Source organism: Nomascus leucogenys, chromosome 15 (genome assembly GCF_006542625.1).
Source record: "Nomascus leucogenys isolate Asia chromosome 15, Asia_NLE_v1, whole genome shotgun sequence".
Classification (NCBI taxonomy): domain Eukaryota; kingdom Metazoa; phylum Chordata; class Mammalia; order Primates; family Hylobatidae; genus Nomascus; species Nomascus leucogenys.
In genome coordinates, this window is record NC_044395.1 from 589,489 (window position 1) to 609,365 (window position 19,877).

General features: G+C 48.7%; 1 protein-coding gene across 3 annotated transcripts in view; it reads right to left on the reverse strand.

Moving 5' to 3' along the window:
* Positions 1-19,877, reverse strand: part of GLB1L2 (galactosidase beta 1 like 2) — a 47,918-nt gene that overhangs the window by 26,224 nt on the left and 1,817 nt on the right. Inside the window, exons 1-4 of one of the 3 annotated variants that reach the window (XM_030828739.1) lie at positions 10,410-10,757; positions 8,912-8,980; positions 8,235-8,330; positions 5,963-6,071 (exon numbers count right to left, since the gene is read on the reverse strand). In XM_030828739.1, coding sequence (XP_030684599.1) covers positions 5,963-6,071; positions 8,235-8,330; positions 8,912-8,980; positions 10,410-10,705 — 570 coding nt within the window. In that variant the 5' untranslated portion in view covers positions 10,706-10,757. Of the gene's footprint in view, positions 1-5,962; positions 6,072-7,545; positions 8,125-8,234; positions 8,331-8,911; positions 8,981-10,409; positions 10,758-19,877 lie in introns of those variants that run through there. The other 2 variants (XM_030828740.1, XM_030828741.1) reach the window with 2 other exon arrangements.

Here is a 19,877-nt window from a genome sequence, read left to right on the forward strand (position 1 = left end):
ACACTGGCAAAATTAAAGGGAAAAATAGACAGCTCTACAACAACAGTAGGAGACTCAATATCTGAATATCAGTAATGGATAGAATAACCAGACAGAAAATTAGTAACCAAATAGAGGACTTGGACAATATTATGGACCAGTTGGACCAAACATATATATACACAACATTCCACCCAAAAGTAGCCCAATACACATTTTTCCCACAGGCACATAAAACACTCTCCAGGATAAACCATATAGTAAGCCAAAAAGCAAGCCTTAATACATTTTTCTTTTTAAAAAAAAGTCTTGCTCTGTCACCCAGGCTGGAGTGCAGTGGCACAATCTTGGCTCACTTCAACCTCCATCTCCCAGGTTCAAGTGATTCTTGTGCCTCAGCCTCCCAAGTAGCTGGGATTACAGGTGCCCGTCACCATGCCTGGCTAATTTTTATATTTTTTAGTAGAGAACAGGTTTCAACATGTTGGCCAAGCTGGTCTCTAACTCCCGACCTCAAGTGTTCCACTTGCCTCGGCCTCCCAAAGTGCTAGGATGACAGGCATGAGCCACCACACCCAGCCTCAAGCTTTAATAAATTTAAAAAATTGAAATCGTATGAAGTTTTATTTTTCCCAATCACAATGGAATGAAACTGGAAATCAACAGCCAAAAACAATCCTGAAAAATTCAAGTGTGTGGAAGTAAAATCTTCACCAATAGTCCAAAGAGGAGATCACAAGAGAAATTAGAAAACATATTGAGAAAAATGAAAATGGAAATAAAATTATGAATTACAGTGAAAGCAGTGCAAAGAGGGAAATTTTATAGCTATAAATACATTTAAAAGACAAACCAACAACCTAACTTTATACCTTAAGGAACCAGAAAAAGAGAAACAAACTAAAAGGCAGCAGAAGGAAGGAAATAATAAAGATTAGAGCAGAGATAGACAATGAGAGAATAGAAAAACAATAAAAATTAATGAAACCAAGAGTTGGTTATTTGAAAAGATCAACAAAACTGATAAACTGCAGCTAAACTAAGCAAAAAAGATATGACTCAACTAAAGTCAGAAACAACATGAGGCTATTACTGCTGATTTTACAGAAATAAAAACGATTACAGAAGAATATGAACAAATTGTACGCCAACAAATTAAATATTAAATAACCTAGATGAAATACTCAAATTCCTAGAAATATATAATATGCCAAAACTAAATCATGAAGAAATATAAAATCTGAACAGACCTATAACTAGTAAGGACACTGAATCAGTAACTAAAAACCTCCCAACAAAGAAAAGTCCAGGACCAGATGGCTTCACTGGTGAATTCTACCAAATATTTAAAGAAAAATTAACACCAATCTTCCTCAAACCCTTCCCAAAAATCGAAAGGGAAGGAACACTTCCTACCTTATTCTATAAGGTAGAATACAGTAATAAACTCTTTTCACTTTTCTTTGGGAATTTCTTAATTTTTCCCTCATTTTTGAGTTTTACTGGATATAGAAGTGTCAAAAAAAAGTTGACACTTTTTTCTTTTGTTACAAACAAAAGACACTATAAGAAAAGAGAACACAGACTAACAGTCCTGATGAATACTGATGCAAAAACCCTCAACAACATGTTAGCCAACTTAATTCAGCAGCATATTAAAAGAATTATAAACCATGATCAAATGGGATTTATTCCTGTAATGCAAGGATGATTTGCCATGTGAAAAGCAATCAGTGTAGGCCAGGCGTGGTGGCTCACGTCTATAATCCCAGCACTTTGGGAGGCTGAGGAAGGTGGATCACCTGAGGTCAGAAGTTTGAGACCAGCCTGATCAACAGGGTAAAACCCCATCTCTACTGAAAATACAAAATTAGCTGGGCATGGTGGCCGGTGCTTGTAATCCCAGCTACTCAGGAGGCTGAGGCAGGAGAATCACTTGAACCTGGGAGGAGGAGGTTGCTGTGAGCTGAGATAGCACCATTGCTCTCCAGCCTGAGCAACAAGAGGGAAACTCCATCTCAAAAAAAAAAAAAGAGAGAGAGAGAAAAAAAAACAATCAATGTAATATGCCACATTAACAAAATTAAGAGGAAAAACCACATGATGATCTCAATTGATGCAGAAAAAAAGTGACAAAACTCAACATTCTTTCATGATAAAAAACAGTCAACTAGGAACAGAAGGAAACTACCTCAACATAATAAAGGCACCATACAGAAAGCCCCCCAGTCAACATCATATCCACTGGTGAAAGACTGAAAACTTTTCCTCTACGATCAGGAACAAACCAAGCATTCGTGCTTTCAGCACTTCTATTCAACATAGTACTGGAAGTCCTGCCAGAGCAGTTAGTCAAGAAAAAAATAAAGGCATCCAAGTCGGAAAGGAAGAAGTTATCTCTGTTCACAGACAACATGATCTTAAATGCAGAAAACAGTACAGATCCCCACACCCCTAAAAAAAACTATCTAGCTAATAATTCAGTAAGCTTGCAGGATAAAAAAAATCAATGCGCAAAAATCCATTGTTTTTATCCACTATCAGGGGACAATTCCATTTACGACACCATCAAAAACAACAAAATACTTGGGAATACATTTAATCAAGGAGGTGAAATATTTGTACACTGATTGTACATTACAAAAAAAAAAAACTAAAAAGACAGTGGAGCAAGATGGAGGAATAGAAGCCTGCACCATTCATCCGTCCTGCTGGAACACGAAATTTTAACAATGATCTGCACACAGAAAAGCACCATCACAAAAACCGAAACTCAAGCCACCAGTCACAGTACCTGGTTTTAACTTCATATCACCAAAAGACGCATTAAGGCAGGCAAGAGAGACAGCCTGACACCACCGACGCCACCCTCTCCCATCTCCCAGCGGCAGCCAAGTGGTGAGGAGAGAGGATTTGTGCATTTGCGGAAGGGAGAGCACAGTGACTGGGGAACTTTACATTGAGCTCAGTGCTGCCTTGTCACAGCACAGAATAAAGCCATGCTGGGCTCAGCCAGCATCCACGTAGAGGGAGCATTTGGACCAGCCCTAGCCAGAGAGGAACTGCCCAGTGTACTAGCATGGCACATGGCCTAAGGAGCCACCAGCTGGCATGGCTAAGGGAGTTCTTGCACATCCCTCCCCCAAGCCCAGGTAGTGCAGCTCACAGCAGCAAACGTGGCCTCCTCCTTCTGCTTAAGGAGAGGAGAGCAAAGAGCAAAGAGGACTTTGTCTTGCATCTTGGATCCAGCTCAGCCACAGTAGGAAAGGGCACCGGCTGAGTCAAGAGGCCCCCGTTCCAGGCCCTAGCTTCCAGACACTTCCAGACACACCCTGAGCCGAAAGGGAACCTGCTGCCTTGAAGGGAAGGACCCAGTCCTGGCAGGTCCTGTTAAGGAATTGATATCCAGAAAGTAAAAAGAATTCCTATAATCAACAACATAAAAACAAACAACTAGATTCAAACATGAGCGGAAGACTTGAATAAACATTTCTTCCAAGATATGCAAATGACCAATCAGCACATGAAAAGATGCCCAACATTACCAGGGAAATGCAAATCAAAACCACCATGAGAGACCACCTCACACCCACTGATGGCTCTCACCAGATAAACAGGATAACAAGTGTTGGCAAGGAGGGGCTGAAATTGGAATGCTTGTGTGTTGCTGATGGGAATGTGATTTGGTGCCATTTCTGTGGAAAACAGTATGGCAATTCCTTTAAAAACTGAATGTAGAATGACAAGTTGATCCAGCTATTTCACTTCTAGGTATATACCCAAAAGAAGTGAAAGCAGGGGCTCAGAAAGGTATTTGTACACCCATGCTCACAGCAGCTTTATTTATAGTGGCCAAAAGGCAGAAGCAACTCAAACGTTCATCAATGGATGAAGGATAAACAAACGTGTTATATACATGCAATGGAACATAATTCAGTCTTAAAAAGGAAAGAAATTCTAACGTAGGCTATGACACAGATGAACCTTGAGGGCGCTGTTAAGTGAAATAATCCAGTCACAGTACTATGTGATTTCACTTATATTTGGTAGCTAAAATGATCAAATGCATGGAGACAGACAGTAGAATGCTTGTCAGGAGCTGAGAGAGGGAAGAATGGAGGGTTTAACGGCACAGAGTTTACGTTGGGGAAAACAGAAAAGGTCTGGAGATAGACAGTGGTTGCAATAGACCGTCTTCCCCCAGAATTTACAGGTTGAAATCCTAACCCCCACTGTGACATATTCAGAGGTGGGACTTTTGGGCGGGGATTAGTCATGAGCATAGAGTCCTTGCGAACAGGGCTAGTGCTCTTATAAGAGGGACCTAGAGAGCTCTCTGACGCTCTCTGCCATGTCAGGCTGCATCAAGAAGACGGCCGTATATGCCCTGGAAGGGGGCCCTTCCAGACGCCGAATCTGCCAGTGCTTTGATCTTGGACTTCCCACTCTCCAAAACCGGGAGAAATGAGCCTCTGTTGTCTGTCAGCCACTCGGTCTAGGTGTTAGGTTGTGGCAGCCTGAACTAAGGCTGTGGAGATGAGCATACCATCATCACAAAAATCAAATAACTATGTGATTATTTAAATATGTTAAATAAGAATAATCATGTTATCATTTATTTGAAAAAGATGCGTTGGTGACCCACTGCATGTCTGCAAGTGCCTCTGAGCCTGCTCCCAGGGTGGCCTTCCTGATGCCCAGCCAACTCCTACAACCTGCTGATCCCCAGCTTCCCAGCAAGATCCAGGCGAATGGCTTCCTAGTTCTTGCTTCTGTCATGGTTAAGGCTGCCAGATTTAGTAAACAAAAGTACCGGACATAAAGTTAAATTTGAATTCACAACAAATAATTTTTTAGTGTAAGTATGACCCATGCAATATTTGGAATCTGTTTACACTAAAAAATTATTCCTTGCTTATCTGAAACGCAAATATAACTGAGCATCCTGTGTTTCATCTGGCAGTTCCCTTTGATTTATGTGCGTGGTGAGTATTCCATACCACTGACTTGAACTAATTTTTTATTGATGTACTAATTTCTCAGTGTCATTCTTTCTGGTTTTACACAGCAACTGGTTGATTTTTCCCATTCCTGCTTTCCACAGCTTCCAATTATTATATAAAATATTAAGATACTTCCTCCCCCAAAATTTACTTTAACGCATGTTTTAAATAGTAAGTGTGTACCATGCAGCACCTTTTTGGTAGCAGAGGGAAGTATCTCGTAAAGTCAGTGACAGGAATTTCATAATTTATGAAAAGTCCTGCAGTCTTACAGGCAAACGTTAATCCATATGTGCTCCACCCTGTGCAGAACTGAGCCACGGTGCTACTGGGACACTGGTAGATGGATGGGTGTTCCCGGCTATCACGGCATCCCTGTCTCTCTGGCACCATGGAGACGCCAATGGATGGGTGTTCCCGGCTATCACGGCATCCCTGTCTCTCTGGCCCATGGAGACGCCAGTGGATGGGTGTTCCCGGCATCTCCCGCCATGAGACGCCATGGATGGTGTTCCGGCTATCACCCCAACCCTGTCTCTCTGGCACCACGGAGGCGCCAGTGGATGGGTGTTCCCGGCTATCACGGCATCCCTGTCTCTCTGGCACCATGGAGACGCCAATGGATGGGTGTTCCCGGCTATCACCCCAACCCTGTCTCTCTGGCACCACGGAGGCGCCAGTGGATGGGTGTTCCTGGCTATCACGGCATCCCTGTCTCTCCAGTGCCATATGTGGCAATGTGAGCCCTTACATCTGTCTGTCCTTTTAGTAACGCACCCAAGTGAGACAACACTGAAATGCACAGATCTTTCAAAAGACAACTATTGCAAGCCCCTCAGTTATCAGTCTCAGGCAGTGGGGAAGAGCCTGTTCGTGTGTCCAAAAACACTGGAGGACCCTTGGTCTGAGAACTAACCAAGGATGATCCGCTACCTAGAGGAAGACAGGCCAAGATCAAAGAAGACCCCATTTGCTTGTACCTGGAGCGGCACCACCCTGGACATCAGGTGGTCAAAATAAAGGTCCACTGCTTCGGTGAAGCCCTTGTACGTTGTCCTCAGCCTCATGCCAGGGTCTTGGAGTAGCCAGCTTGAAGTATACAGGGGGGAAGGAAGGATGTTAGTGTCACAGTGGGTTTGCTGTGAGCAGGCTGTTGATGCGTGAGAAGGGAAGGCCCCACCGCGCTCCAGAATGACCTGTGCCCTCCTCCACCCCACTCAGCCCAGAAGTGGGGAGACTATGCAAACCGATTCTGGGGCGAGCACCCACCCACACTCCTGCAGCTTCCCTCCCCAAGGACACAGCCTGGCAGAAGTTCATTTCCAGCTCCACAGCTGCAGGGCCTGGCTGCCAGCAGTGAGAAAGGCTTTCACAGGACTCCAGGCCTAGTTTTCAAGAACTTGCTCTACGATCCCATTACAAAGAGTGAAGCCAACAGGGTTAGGAATCGCTGAGGCTGTGGAAGGAGGAGACACAACCTTCCAGCATCACCCCAAAAAACAAGCCTGACAGAGACTGCGAGGGACTGAGCGGGGGCAGCCCCCATCCTTGCCAACATGGCTAACGCCTGGGCATCAGTGGTGTGGGCTGTGCAGAGCTCAGCCCAGAGCAGCAGGTGAGCTAGAGTTGGATTCTCCCTCCACCCTGCTGCCGTGATCCCAAGCTCCCCAGAGGAACACAGCAACATGGATTGGTTCCAAAGCTGGAGTCAGGGCTCTACCTTCTCACTTCAGGTTCTGAGAAGACACATATTTTCTAGCAAAAGGCCCTAAGGCTCCTCTTGCCCTGGTCTGGAAGTCCTAAACAGGGTCGGGAAATTACCCCATTTCTGTGGGTAAAACAAGGGGTGAGGAGAGAGCAGATTCCTCTAGACCGACACCCCCACATTCTAACCCCACCTGACAGGTTAGCTTTCTCACTCCCGCCCAGACTCCCCCTCCGCAGGTGTGCCCACGTGCCCCTCTCATGCATGGCCAGGTGCCACAGGGGCGGGGTGAGAAGGGGGAGTCTCCCCACTGCTTCTAAGTTAGGACTGTTAAACCCTTCGTCCTCCTGTGCCCGGCCCCGGCTGAGCCGAGGAAATCGCTGACGGTGGCACACAGCTTTCTAATCCGCAGGGACTGGAGAGGCTGCCCCGGCTGTGTTCGTGACAAGGGTGAGCCTACCAGGCTGAATGGATCAGTGCCTGAGAAGTGACCCTGGGTAGTGGAGACAGAAGCTATGCCCCCAAGGGAAGGGTAGGTCATGCTGGAAACCAGGAGGAAAACAAGCCCAGGGCTCACCGGGAGACCGGGGGAGGGGAGAGGGCTTGGAGACAAGGATCAGCCTCTTCCCTGAGGCAGTCTGGGCCTAACCACCTGGTACACTGGGAGGCTGAGAAAGGTTACGCCAGTTAACAAGAACATCTTAAAGGCCACAGTGTTGAGGATGAGGAGTGAATGAAGTCCCAGCTGATTCCTGTCCAGATTTCCACTCCAACCACAGAGCACCACCCTCGGCCAAGACTAGCACTGGGAAGATGACACACGTGGGCCGAGATAGGAAGACAAAACCGTAACAAGAATTCGTTTCTCTTATACTTTATCAAAATACTTGGACTTTTCAAAATATGCTTGGTAACATTCCTAAGAGAGACAGGGAAGGCCGGGCGCGGTGGCTCACGCCTGTAATCCCAGCACTTTGGGAGGCCGAGGTGGGCAGATCACGAGGTCAGGAGTTCCAGACCAGCCTGGCCAACATGGTGAAACCCTGTCTCTACTAAAAATACAAAAATTAGCTGGGCGTGGTGGCACACACTTGTAACCCTAGCTACTTGGGAGGCTGAGGCAGGAGAATCGCTTGAACCCGGGAGGCGGAGGTTGCAGTGAGCTGAGCTCACACCACTGCACTCCAGCCTGGGTGCCAGAGCAAGACTCTGTCTCAGAAAAAAGAAACAGACAGGGAAGGTCTGATTTTTCCCATACTGCAGACACGCAGGTGAATGACCTGCCAGGGCTCCCAGCTCCACAGCAGAGTTCTGAAGCATGACATGCCAGGAGGGCCAGCCCTGCTGCTGCCTGTCACACAAGCAGCCCACACAGGGCTCCGTGAGGGCACTCACTGCAGCATCACTGAAAGCAATCCCCTCTGGGTGCTGCTTTTCCTAAAAAGGAAATTCAGTACAGAATGGGAACTGGAACACAGAAGCAAAACTAGACCTATGTCTGTGAGCTTTCTGCAACAGCACACAGGACCCTTCACAACCCCGCTTACCTGGGCAAGCCCCCGAGGTCCAGCTCACTGCAGATGTAGGGGCCTGGACGCAGAATCACCCACAGCCCGATCTCTGCAGCCATCAGGACGAAGGCCCTAGGGAGGTCCACATCGTCAGCCCCTCCCACAGCGGCCCAGGATGAGGCCGGGTGGGGGCCACACACATCACAGGGTGGAGGAGCTGCCCAGTGGGGTGAAGGGATGACTCGGCCCCACCCCCAAAGAGCGGGGACTCCCACACCAGGTCGGTGGCCTGAGCTGCTCCCAGCCTAACAGCCTCTGCACAGCCCCATTGGGGGCCTGAGGAGGAAAGGTAACAGCCAGGGCACAGGGGTCTTAACAGTGAACCTGACCCAATAGCCTTGCTAGCCTAGAGGGGCTGCCCTGCCCCAGCCCAGGCGGCCGGACCCCATGCAGAGTCGGGCGGCTCCCGGGGTCTTCTGCCCCTCTGGGCTGCAATGGAGAGGTGGAGGCCAGAGGATGCAGGCGCAGCCCCTCTGGGTGACAGGTCACGGCTGGGGAGCGTCTGGGTCCTGGGTGCAGGGCTTCTCACAGTCCTAGAACAGGGCTCCAGACCCAGGTCCCTCCCTGGCTCTCTTTGGTTGCTAATCCACCCCAAGTAACCACCTCTGTGCCCCTGTCCCTGGCCAGTTCACAGAAGCAGCAACACCACGTACTCCAGGTCCAGGTTCCCAGAGAAGTCAAATTTGCCTCTTTCTGGCTCATGCAGGTTCCACGGAACATAGCTGCAACAGAAATGATAATTACAGGCTAGAGCGTGTCATTCATTCCACTTCACCTCCCACATTACCTTCTTTAGCCCAAAAATCCAATATGATGGCTAAAGATATGTTTCTTCATGATTTTAGGACTGGAACCAAGAACTAAGTGAACTGATCTCTGGACCAGAATCAAGGGCAAGCCCTCTTCCCTCTGCATCAACAAGATTTGGATGAAGCATAAGACCGGCTGAGTAAAATGTCAGGCGCCCTGACCCCAGTTAGCTTACCATGCCCAGGCCCCACTGGAGAAGAAAATGTAACTGTATCAGAAAAACAGCTACAAGGAGTAAGAGGAAAGCTCGGTGATCATCCTATATTTACTGAAGCCCCAGAATTCCAAAACATGCAACAGAATGAAGCTTCCAACTCTAAAGACAGGACAAGGGACGGAGCAGGCTCATGGACAGGCTCAACTCGAGAGGCGGAAGGGACAACCCATGGATGACACAGCGATGACAGCTGCTCTTCTCCCGACCCCACCCCATCGCTGGCTTTAGCAGAGCCTCTGCCCACTACAAAGAATGTTCCCAGGTGAAGGAGGAGAGGCTGCCTGGCTTCCAACTCAGACACACGAGTTCTGCCTTTCAGCAAGTATCATTGGTGCTGCTTCTGCGGGTCAGAGTGCTGAGCCCGCAGTGCCCCCACAGCCTTCAGGAGTCCTTTCTGGGAAGTTGTCAAGGCTCAGCACGTTTCTGTAAGTCTTCAAGGAACTGTCTTCAAAATCAGTTCATAAACCACCCATGAAAAGCCATCTCCTTGATTTGTAATCACATATTTTTGCCTAAACATGGAATAGTCCAGCCTGATCACCCCCTTTAGTTCATAGACTTAGAGTCAAGTATCAGTTGGCAATTTGGGGGGAACCCATGAAAAGATCCAGGTTATTCACAACTGAGCACATTTTATAAATGATTTGCAAATTCAGCATTTTATTGCATGCCTACCATGTGCCAGTCATCACAAGAGGCTGGGATGGCACCACAGCATTCTAAGAGCACTGCCCAAGAGGAGTGCTGAAAACTGGGGCCAGAGAGCCTCTCGGCAGCTCTTCTGAAGAAGGCTGCATTCACTGGCTGTGTAAACTGGAAGTGGGAAGACTGCTTGTTACACAAAAAGATTCGCTAGCACTGAATCACCTCCTCAATCTGCACTCACCTCCTTCACTAGACTCTTTTGTGCGACATTGCTACTTCACTTCCTCTAGACCCTACATCCATTTCATGTCCCTTCACGCCCATGAGTCAGGAGCTCTGTGGTGGGGAGGAGGAGGGAGACCCTGGCTCTCTCGCCCCGGGCAGAGCACCTGGGCTGGTTCCTCTCATATTTTTTCGCATGCAGACACCAGGCGCCCTACTTAGGAACCAGGCTCCGTGGGGACAGGGGCAGCACCTACGTGGTGAGGGTGTTCAAGCCACAGGCCTTCATCTTCAGCAGGCGGTCCCTCCAGTACTCCCTGGGCACACGGAAATAGTGGATGGAGCCCCCGAAGATCCAGAAGGTGGAATCCTCCAGCATGAAGTTCCAGCCCTTGGCCTGCAGCCCCAGCTGTCGATGGCGGAGCCACAGAGGGACCAGGGTACTCCAGTCCAACCTGGAAAGACACAGCATTCTGGAGCCTAGAGGCTCCGGGCCGCAGGGCCCAGGGTGCAGAGAGATCGGCTTCCTCGCCCCTTCGCGGGTCCTCGGCATTTCTTGCTAAAGAGGGCCTGCGTCCAGGTGGCTGGAAAAGCTCCCCTCCGCCTCCGCCAAACCTTGGAAGGGGTCTGTCTCCAGCACGGGGCCCCGCGGCAGGGGAAGGGCAAGCCGAGGCTGCAGCCAGGAGCAAGACACACACAGCACTCGGCATGGAGGCTCGCGGGCTAAGGAGAGAGGACAGCCGTCCCGCCACGGGAGAGGCTGCTGCTGGGGCCGGGGCGGGGCGGGCGCTGCACGGGCTTCACCACGGCCAGCTCTGCGGCCACCGGCTAAACGCGACAGCGGCAGCGACTTCACGCAGTACCTCCGAGCCCCGGCACGGTCGCAGCCGCCCGACTCGAGGAGCAGAGACCTGGAAAGAGGGTCTGCGTTAGCGGCGTCCGTCCATCCACCCGATTCCGGGTCTTAATTATTTTCTGAAGATCGCGCCCCCGCCAAGAGGTGACCCAGCTAGAGCAGAGTCCCCCACGGGAAGGCTGTCGAAGGCTTCGGTGCGTGAGAAAGCTCCGCTCGGCATCTCTCGGGGTCGGCCCCACGGAGCCCCTCGGCTGGGTCCCAGCGACTCGGTGCTGCTGGGTGGGTCTCCCTCCCACCCTGTCTCCCGAGAGCCGTGGGAGAAGCTGGGGAGACCCACATTTCAAGTCAAGAAGTTCATGAAAGTTGCAGGCATGAAACAAGAGCGTGGCGGAGTCTGGGGCAGGAGCTGGTGCTGGCTGTGCCTTGGTCCTCACCGGCGCTGGCTCCTGCCCTGACACCAGCAGGCGGTGGCCAGCCGGGCCCCACTGCACGACACGCCCCCTCAGCTGAGTGTCACTGAGGCACGGAGCAAGGGAGAGGGCCCAGATGGCCAGAGACGGGGAGGGGGCAGGGTGCCCACAGGACAGAAAACAGCTCGGACATTGCCAGCCTCTTGGGAATTTTGTCTGGGGCCACTCTCAGGGAAAGAAATTTGCTTTTTTACCTACTCCTTCCTACTTCTCACAGCCCCAGGGCCTTAGAACTCACACTGAAGCTCCAGGACTATAGTTCTGCTGTGTTACAGATGAAAGGGTCATCTCATCTTGGGCAACCTGGGAATCTGTTCACCACGTTTTTCCTTCTCTAAAGAGAAAACTTCCAGGTTCTGGTAAATGGCTTGCAAATGACATTTTAGGACACAGTTCTTCCAAAAGACCGTATGAGAGAGTGACAACAAAAACGCTAGCCGGAATAGGAAGATCCGCTGTGAACCCGGCCCCCAGCTTGGTAGAACTGTCGTCTTGAGTTAGTGACACCAGTTCTGTGGGCAGGGGCTTCTTCCTCTATAAAACGGGGCTAATGCCTGTCCCAACTGCTCAGAAAGGCTGCTGTGAGGGTCCCAGAGAAATGCAACACTCTCTGCTGTGAGTCGAAGTCTCATCTCTATCTGAAATCAATTTATTGTAGCGTGTGTTTGCATATTAGAGAGCTATGGGAACCTGTTCACCACACTTTCTTCTCCAAAGAGAAAGCTTTAGAGAGAATAGCCACAGGTGGGTTTTATGTCCCTAATGTGGAATAATCCCAACTTCTCCATTCTCCCCATGGTGGTATATAGTTTATGTGCTAGACTTTGTGCCAAGCCATCTTATGACAATTTCTAAAATTTGACAATGAAAGATTCTGTACCCTGAGATCCTAATAGACCAACACAGCCTGTAGGACAGAGGTGGGCCAACTTGGGCCTCAGGTCAAATCCAGCCTGCCGTCTGTCTTTGTGGAGCCTGCAAGCTGAGGATAGCTTTCACATTTTTAAATGGTTGGAAAAAAAATCAAAAGCATAATATTTTGGGACACATAAAAAATTATATGAACTTCAGTGTTCATAAATCGTTGTATTGACACACAGCCACACCATCTACCAACGGCTGCTTTTTCAGTTGAGTACTTGCAGTAGAGACTGCGTGGCCTGCAAAGCTGAAAATATGTGTGATCCGCCCTCTCTCAGAAACTCTGCTGGCCCACATCCTTGCAACTGAAGCCCTAGACTGCTAAGACGAGGCCTCGGCCCCTCTGGGCCACCGTCCGGGCCTTCCTTTGGTGCCGCCTGCTCTGCTCACCAGGCACTTTGCTTTGGCTACAGGCTCACGACTGCTCAGGCCACACCTGCTCCAAAGCACACACCCTGCCACCTGCTCAGCCCTCCCTGCCTCAGGTACTCACCAGACTCACCTGCCCTCGGCAACACGGGTTCTCCCCCTGGTTCCCTCAGAGGCACGTGCAGGGCTCACCCCAGGCCAGAATGAGGAAGAACTGGATGGACAGATTATTTTCTTAAAAACAGGGGCATTGTGACAATCTGGTGGTGAAAATACACACACACACATGCACATGCACACACACACACAAATATCACTGTTTTTAAAGACAGTGACAATACAACTTAGCAATCACTCCACCAGGAACCAAACCTTATTCTCCAGCCAGAACTTCAAAAGCACAATCTCCAATTCTTATTAAAGCACACGTTACTTATCCTAACGTCTATTTATGGGTGCGAGAGCCTCCACTCCCCACCCTGCTAAATGCAGAGGTGTAGGCAGGGTTGGAGAAGCCTCTCTGACCGACATTCCAACACAGTTCCTGCTAGTAGCCAACACCTTTAACCTCTCCCCTTGATTCGTTGATGACTAAGGATCAGGAAACCCCCCTCTAGGCTGACTTCTCCAGGTGTGGTCTGCAGACAACCACACCTCTGAACTCCCTCAGGGTCACAGCCGCCTGGAAAGTGCAGACACCTGGAAAGAGGCATCCCAATTCAACAACTTCTACCCACCAACCAGATTTCCAGGTCTTCATCCGCAGCTTGTCAGAAATGCATAAACCTGAAGCCTTCCTTGAGACCTACTGAATCAAAATCTGCATTCTAACCAATCCCAAGGTTACAGCTTGAGAAGCCCAATCTGCGTCTTCTCCTTGGACACTAAGTAGACTCCCTCCCTGGACAGAGCTTGTCTTTGCTAGTGTCTTTATAACACACCATTTTCTATATTTTTAGAATAAAACGTCTTCTCAGTGCATATCAAGAGGAATGAGATAAACAACAAGAACAAAAAACAATCTAGCTGTTATCCAATTCCAAATTCTGGAGAATTCAACTGTTTCTCCATGGGAATTTTCTGGTAGGTTACTAGAGAAGTTGTCAATACATTATTAAAAGGGATGAATTCACCAAGAAAATGAGGATGATAAGTGTTGGGTTCCCCCAAGGAATTAAATGAGACCATGCGAGTTAGAGCGTCATAAACAATGAAGCACCATGTAAATGGTTATTAACACTAATAATGATCATTAATACTAATAATCATAAGATGGAGAATAACCCCATGATTTCCTGAGTAACTCGGTAATAATAAAATAAAGGAAATATCAACTGTGTGGTTAGAGTTGCTTGGTTTAAAGGTCAGCAAGACTTTACTCCTAAATTAGGCTTGATACCAAGCAGCTAACCAAATCCTGAGGAAGCCCAGCGTGTTTCTGTCACTTTTCTTGGGGAGCAGTTCATCCATGATGGATCTTTATTTGATGAAACCAGGAACACCTGCCTTCTTTTGAACTGGAGCTTATGTTAACATCTTCTCCTAGAATTTCTGTTGCCTGTGTGTCTTGGTTTCATTTATCCACAGTGATTTTTCCGCCTTAGAAGAGTCTGGACAGCAGACCCTGGCCACCGGCCTGAATTCAGTGCTCAGTGCCCCGGTCTGCTCTGCTCAGAGTCAGGCTCTGCTCCTCCACCTGGACGGAGAGCGTGGCCATGGTCATGGTCCAAGGTGAGGTTCCTGGAGGAAGGCAGGCACATCAGGACTTGTGAAGGGGCCTCCCACAACCTAACAAGACCTCTCCAGGCCATCCTCACCAATTCCCTTTTGGCACGTGGAAAAGGGGCACGCACTATTCGTGCTGAAGGCTGTGCAAGCTGCAGACACAAACATTGGTTGCAATGGAAACCTGAAGCAGAGGACATAGGTACCAAGTTCTGCTGTGCCCCATGGTGAGGAAGCAGGGGGAGGTGGAGCCCTCTGGAGTAATTTTTCCTCGACTGGTGAGGTGGGTCCTGAGGATGAAGGGTACAGGGCAGGCCCCAGCAGGCAGGAGATTCCGGGTGTAGTAAAAAGTGCTCGCGGATGTGAGTGGATGGAAGAAGGCAGATGAGCAGGTGGCAAGGTCACCACCTGTTTCTGGGAATGGGACTGGCTGTCAAGTTTCAGAGGGGATCTTGCAGGGTGGCTGGGTGGGAGGTGAGCCAGATCCTGTCACCACCAGAAAGGATCTCCTTGAGTGAGGTGTGCCAGGCTTGAAATGCATCCTGCCATGCCAGCAGGCGTCCCTGCATCACCCGTCAATCCTGCAAACGCTCATCAGGAACTGGGGTCATGGTAGGGCTGGGAGGCCTCACTGGGGTCACAGTCATCTCTTTCTGGTCTGCCATGCAGAGTATGACCAGACACAGATGGGCCAGGATCCATGCAACTGGGCACAGCAGAGACAGCGCCGTGAACATCCGGAGTACGATGACCGCCGGCAGAGACCAGGCAGCACTCACGCAGTCCGAGGCTGGCCACCGGCATACGCAAGCTAGTATCTGAGTCAGGAACTGCAATCATTGTCCTTCGATTCCCAGAACAAAAGTCCTTGCCGGCCCCAAAGGCTGGTTATTTTGACACTATAACATAACGTGTTCACATACTTGTTCATCTGAGATGACAGCTTACAAATTCAATTTTTGGGTGCACTGTGGCCCTATTAGGGCCTCCCTAAACAGAGGTTCAACTGAATCCAAATTCAGGGCATCCTATGAAGATCCTGACCGAGAAAACACTCACCTCCACCCTCCTCCAAGTGGCCATGCCAGAGACCACCACCTGACGGTGTGTTCAGCTGCCCACAAAGACGTCAAACACATGGGAATTCCTCGCTTGGATCTGTCTTCAGTGCAGACTTCTATTCATCACGCTCAAGATTCTGGTTCAGTTCTAGGCTCCCATGAGGCTCAAATTCCTTGGACATCCTGCTGCCCTAAACTGTCTGTTTGGGGATATTTTGGTCCCAGCAGCCTTCAGCCATGTTCTCTCCACCCTCGGCAAAAGAATTTGAGGGCCTGAAGAAGGAACTATTCACTCTTTGGCCCAGATAGTGCCCTTAACACCCTCTACTCCAAAATACTGCCTCCTGGACCAACCCCGGGCTCCAACAACTTCAGCCTCAGGGAAATGGAAGTCGGTCCCTGTTTCTGGCCCAGCTTTCTGTATGTGCCCCTTGGTCTGGGCCCAAGGTGTTGGACTCCTGTTTGCCGGGAGAGGCATTAAATACGCCCAAGGGCTTGGGCCTGCCACTCCCAAGGCAAGTATATGCATTTTGCAGAGATGTGAGGGCCCCAGCAAGAGGCCCACAGCACTCCTGCAATCCTAGCTTCTCTGCTTTTTCCTCTGAAAAGGCTCCCAGGTAAGCCAGGAACCCTGGCCTCACATCCAGGCTCTGACCCAGAAGCAATATTGGTGGTTCAGAGAGCAGTATTTCCTAAAGACTGTAGGAAGTGAGCACATGAAGAAGAGTTTACTAGACCAAAACCTTGAGATCCAATAGTACTTTTTCTTTTTTTTTTTTTTTTTTTTTGAGACGGAGTCTCGCTCTGTCGCCCAGGCTGGAGTGCAGTGGCGCGATCTCGGCTCACTGCAAGCTCCGCCTCCCAGGTTCACCCCATTCTCCTGCCTCAGCCTCTCCGAGTAGCTGGGACTACAAGCGCCCGCCACCACGCCCGGCCAATTTTTTTTTTTGTATTTTTAGTAGAGACGGGGTTTCACCGTGGTCTCGATCTCCTGACCTCGTGATCCGCCCGCCTCGGCCTCCCAAACTGCTGGGATTACAGGCGTGAGCCACCGCGCCCGGCCTGAGATCCAAGAGTAAAGTAACAAAAACCCCTCACTCTAATCAACCACATAACAACAACAACAACAACAAAAAGTGTTCTAACATTATGTGACTCTGTACTTTTGCAGTAGTTTGGAACCGTGGACAGCGTCATAAAGAGGAAAAGGATTGTGTCTCACCCAGAGAGAAGTGAAAGCTCTGTTAGATAACGCAAGGCCTCTACTCTTGACAACAAGCCCCTGATCTTCGAGCTGCTTGTAGACTCTAAATGAAATGATCTCACAGATACGGAAAAACATAACTGTGTTAAATTTTTTTTAATCCACCACATAGGACTTATCTACGAAGATATACAAGAGATGCGCTGGTTCTTCCAAGACTCAAGAACCGACTCGGCCCTGTCGAGTTAGGCTCAGAATCTCCTTTGCACTGATCCAACAGAAATGAAATGCACTATTTTGGAAATGTCTATCAAGATTTAAAATGAATCTGTCCTACGGTCAGCAGTTCTACTTATAGAAACACATCCAACAGGTATCTGCAGCATCATTGATTACAGTAGCTAAAAGATTGCAAACAATCGATGTCCATCAATAGAAGACTGTTTAAATAAATTATGTGTCTAATGGACAAGTGGGATAATATGTGTAGCTCTCTTCTTGCATATGCATAGAATATCTCTGAAAGAAGCCATTATCAGTAATAACGGCTGATATGAAGAGGGGATAGGGAAGGGTGCCTAGCCTAGGGGCCAGGAGTGGCAGTTTCTTTTCACTGTACTCCCCTTCACACTCTGAATACTTACCGTGTTCATAAATTACCTACTCACAAAATAACTTCTTAAGGGAAAAAAATACAATCTGTGCTTGAAAGGAACAAGCCCACTAACTGTTTTGCTGAGTGTCAAAGAACAGAAGCTGTATCAACACGGAGTCTCTAACAGGCAGACACCAGTCAAGAAACATCTACCTCATTAGCAGGAGCCTCTAAAAACACCTGCTGCCTTTCTATCCCAGGAGACATCCACACCATGAGAACTCTTTTTCAATACGGTCTTTAATACCCAGGGCAATAGATTAAGCAAAAGCTAAAACTGAGTGGAGAGGAAGCAGCAAATATCCCAACATTGACACCAAAAAACCCTGCCCCTGCTGTGTGATAGTGGTGAGAGAGGGAGGGAGGACGTGCCTAGACCCCAGAGTCCTTTTCAGGTCCAAATGTTCTCAATCTTTCTCCGCAAGCTGCAGCATCTCCTGAATTCTTCCCAGAAGGGCGTCTGACATGACCTCGTGGAACTCTGCATCACGTCATCAAGGACTACATGCTTTTATTTCACTTGCCACTTCCTTACCTTAAGGTGGGAAGAACCCTTTGGTCAACTTTCTGCTATTTCTGCAGCCAAGGCTCTTTGTCCCCAGTCTTCTTGGTAGCCCAGTCCCTCCCTTGAATCGCACCTATACCAATACTATGGCTGCTCCAAGACAACTCTGGTCTCCTTCTGCTGCTGGCTAGCACGGTCCTGTAAGAATCCCAGAGCCAACTCGATCTTCCTAGCACAGGGTGGCTCAGACCTATCCCTCACCACCTGTATCCAACAGCTGATCACCTGCTGAAAGAGACACTTCCCCGATGCTGAAAACTTTACTACTACAAGATGAAAGGAACACTGTTGAAGGAGTTTGAACATTCCATGAAATATGACTCAGGCCCCAAGCAGAGAAGAGTCTAGAATAGGCAAGGCCCATAAAATCAATTACCTCCCAGAAGCTCAAGGAGAGGCATGATTTGGCCACATACCCTTGGAAGACAGCACTGGCCATAATTCACATCAAAACAAAGGCGACCTGCATTGCTAAGTTAGTCACCTTGTTCAGGAGGAGTTTGACACATCTCCTCCTTTTCCTTTCTATAGGAAGAATTTGGGGTCTGGAGTAAAGAAAACAGCAGGGCAGGGCAGTGTGTGAGACGGACCTCAGAGAAGAAATGAACTTACCTCTTAGAAGCATGATGCTGGCTGCCCCCCTGAAGGCTTTCCCCTCTCCCAACTTTCCCAGCTAAAATTTCAGGTATGAGAGATGCAGCGTTGACTGTATTTTTGCTCGGTGATTCATTTATATAAAGGAAAAAATCATGAATGAGAACCATGCCTTTAGATAATATCAAGCAGGCATTCTTGTGTTCATGGAGTGGGAATAGGAAAGAGAATGAAAGGCAACTGGCGCAAAGGCACGGTTCACACTGATACATGCATCGCAGACCTCAAAATAATACGCTGAGTGAAAGAAGCCAGACCAAAAAAGAGAACATGCTTTAAGATTACAATTCTATAAAACACTAGAAAATGCAAACCAATATATCGTGTCGGAAAGCAACAGATCAGTGGTTGCTTGCGGCTGGGGAGCAGGGAGGAGTAGGAGGGAGGGCTGACAGAGAGGTACATGGAAACTTTGGGGGCTGATGGCTGTTTTCACAATCTTAACTGTGGTGATAGATTCACAGCTGGATTTAGATATATGTCAAAGCGTATCAAATTGTACGTGTTAACTATGTGCAGTTTGTTGCATAACAATTAAACTCCAATAAAGGTAATTTTTAAGAAAGACCACTGTTTAAGCTTAAAAAAAATAAAAATAAAAATTCTAAGACTGAAATCCCCCCCAAAAGTCAACCTGGTCATCCTAGTTTTTTGATATGATGTAACCCACCAGCTATGACTGACCATGAACCAGCCCAAGGAAAAGTTGATGAAAAAAAAAGAAAAGCTACAGCCAAACATCCCCCAGCCCATGCCAGCCACCGTCCAAATACCTGCCTTCTGCTACAGGAAAGGGGCTGCTCCTGACAGCTCGGCTCCACAAAGAGTGAACTTGGTGGCCAGTTTCCACGTGACCTATATTCCACCTGCCACCTCAACACTCCCCAGTAACAGCTGGGAGAGGCCCCACCTCCCACTCAGTTAATGACCCAGTCAGAGCGGGGGCAAGACAGGAAGAGGGAAAGACAAAGAGGATGTTCTCCTCCTGCCTCCAGAGATATTACAGCAACTCATAATCATTGGTGTCCAGCCCAAGTCAGACAGGAGGAACTGGCAGAAGGTACCCATGAGGGTGAAAAAATCAAAAAGACGCCAAAAAGACACGTATTCCGCAGGATCCGAAGAGACGGTCCTGGACTTGGTTCAGAGCTCCTTGAGCTTCTGTCCTACCTGCTAGAAGGATGGAGAGGCAAGAAAAACATCTTTCCCAGGCACGTCAAACTGTTTTCACAGGCTTTGGTCGCA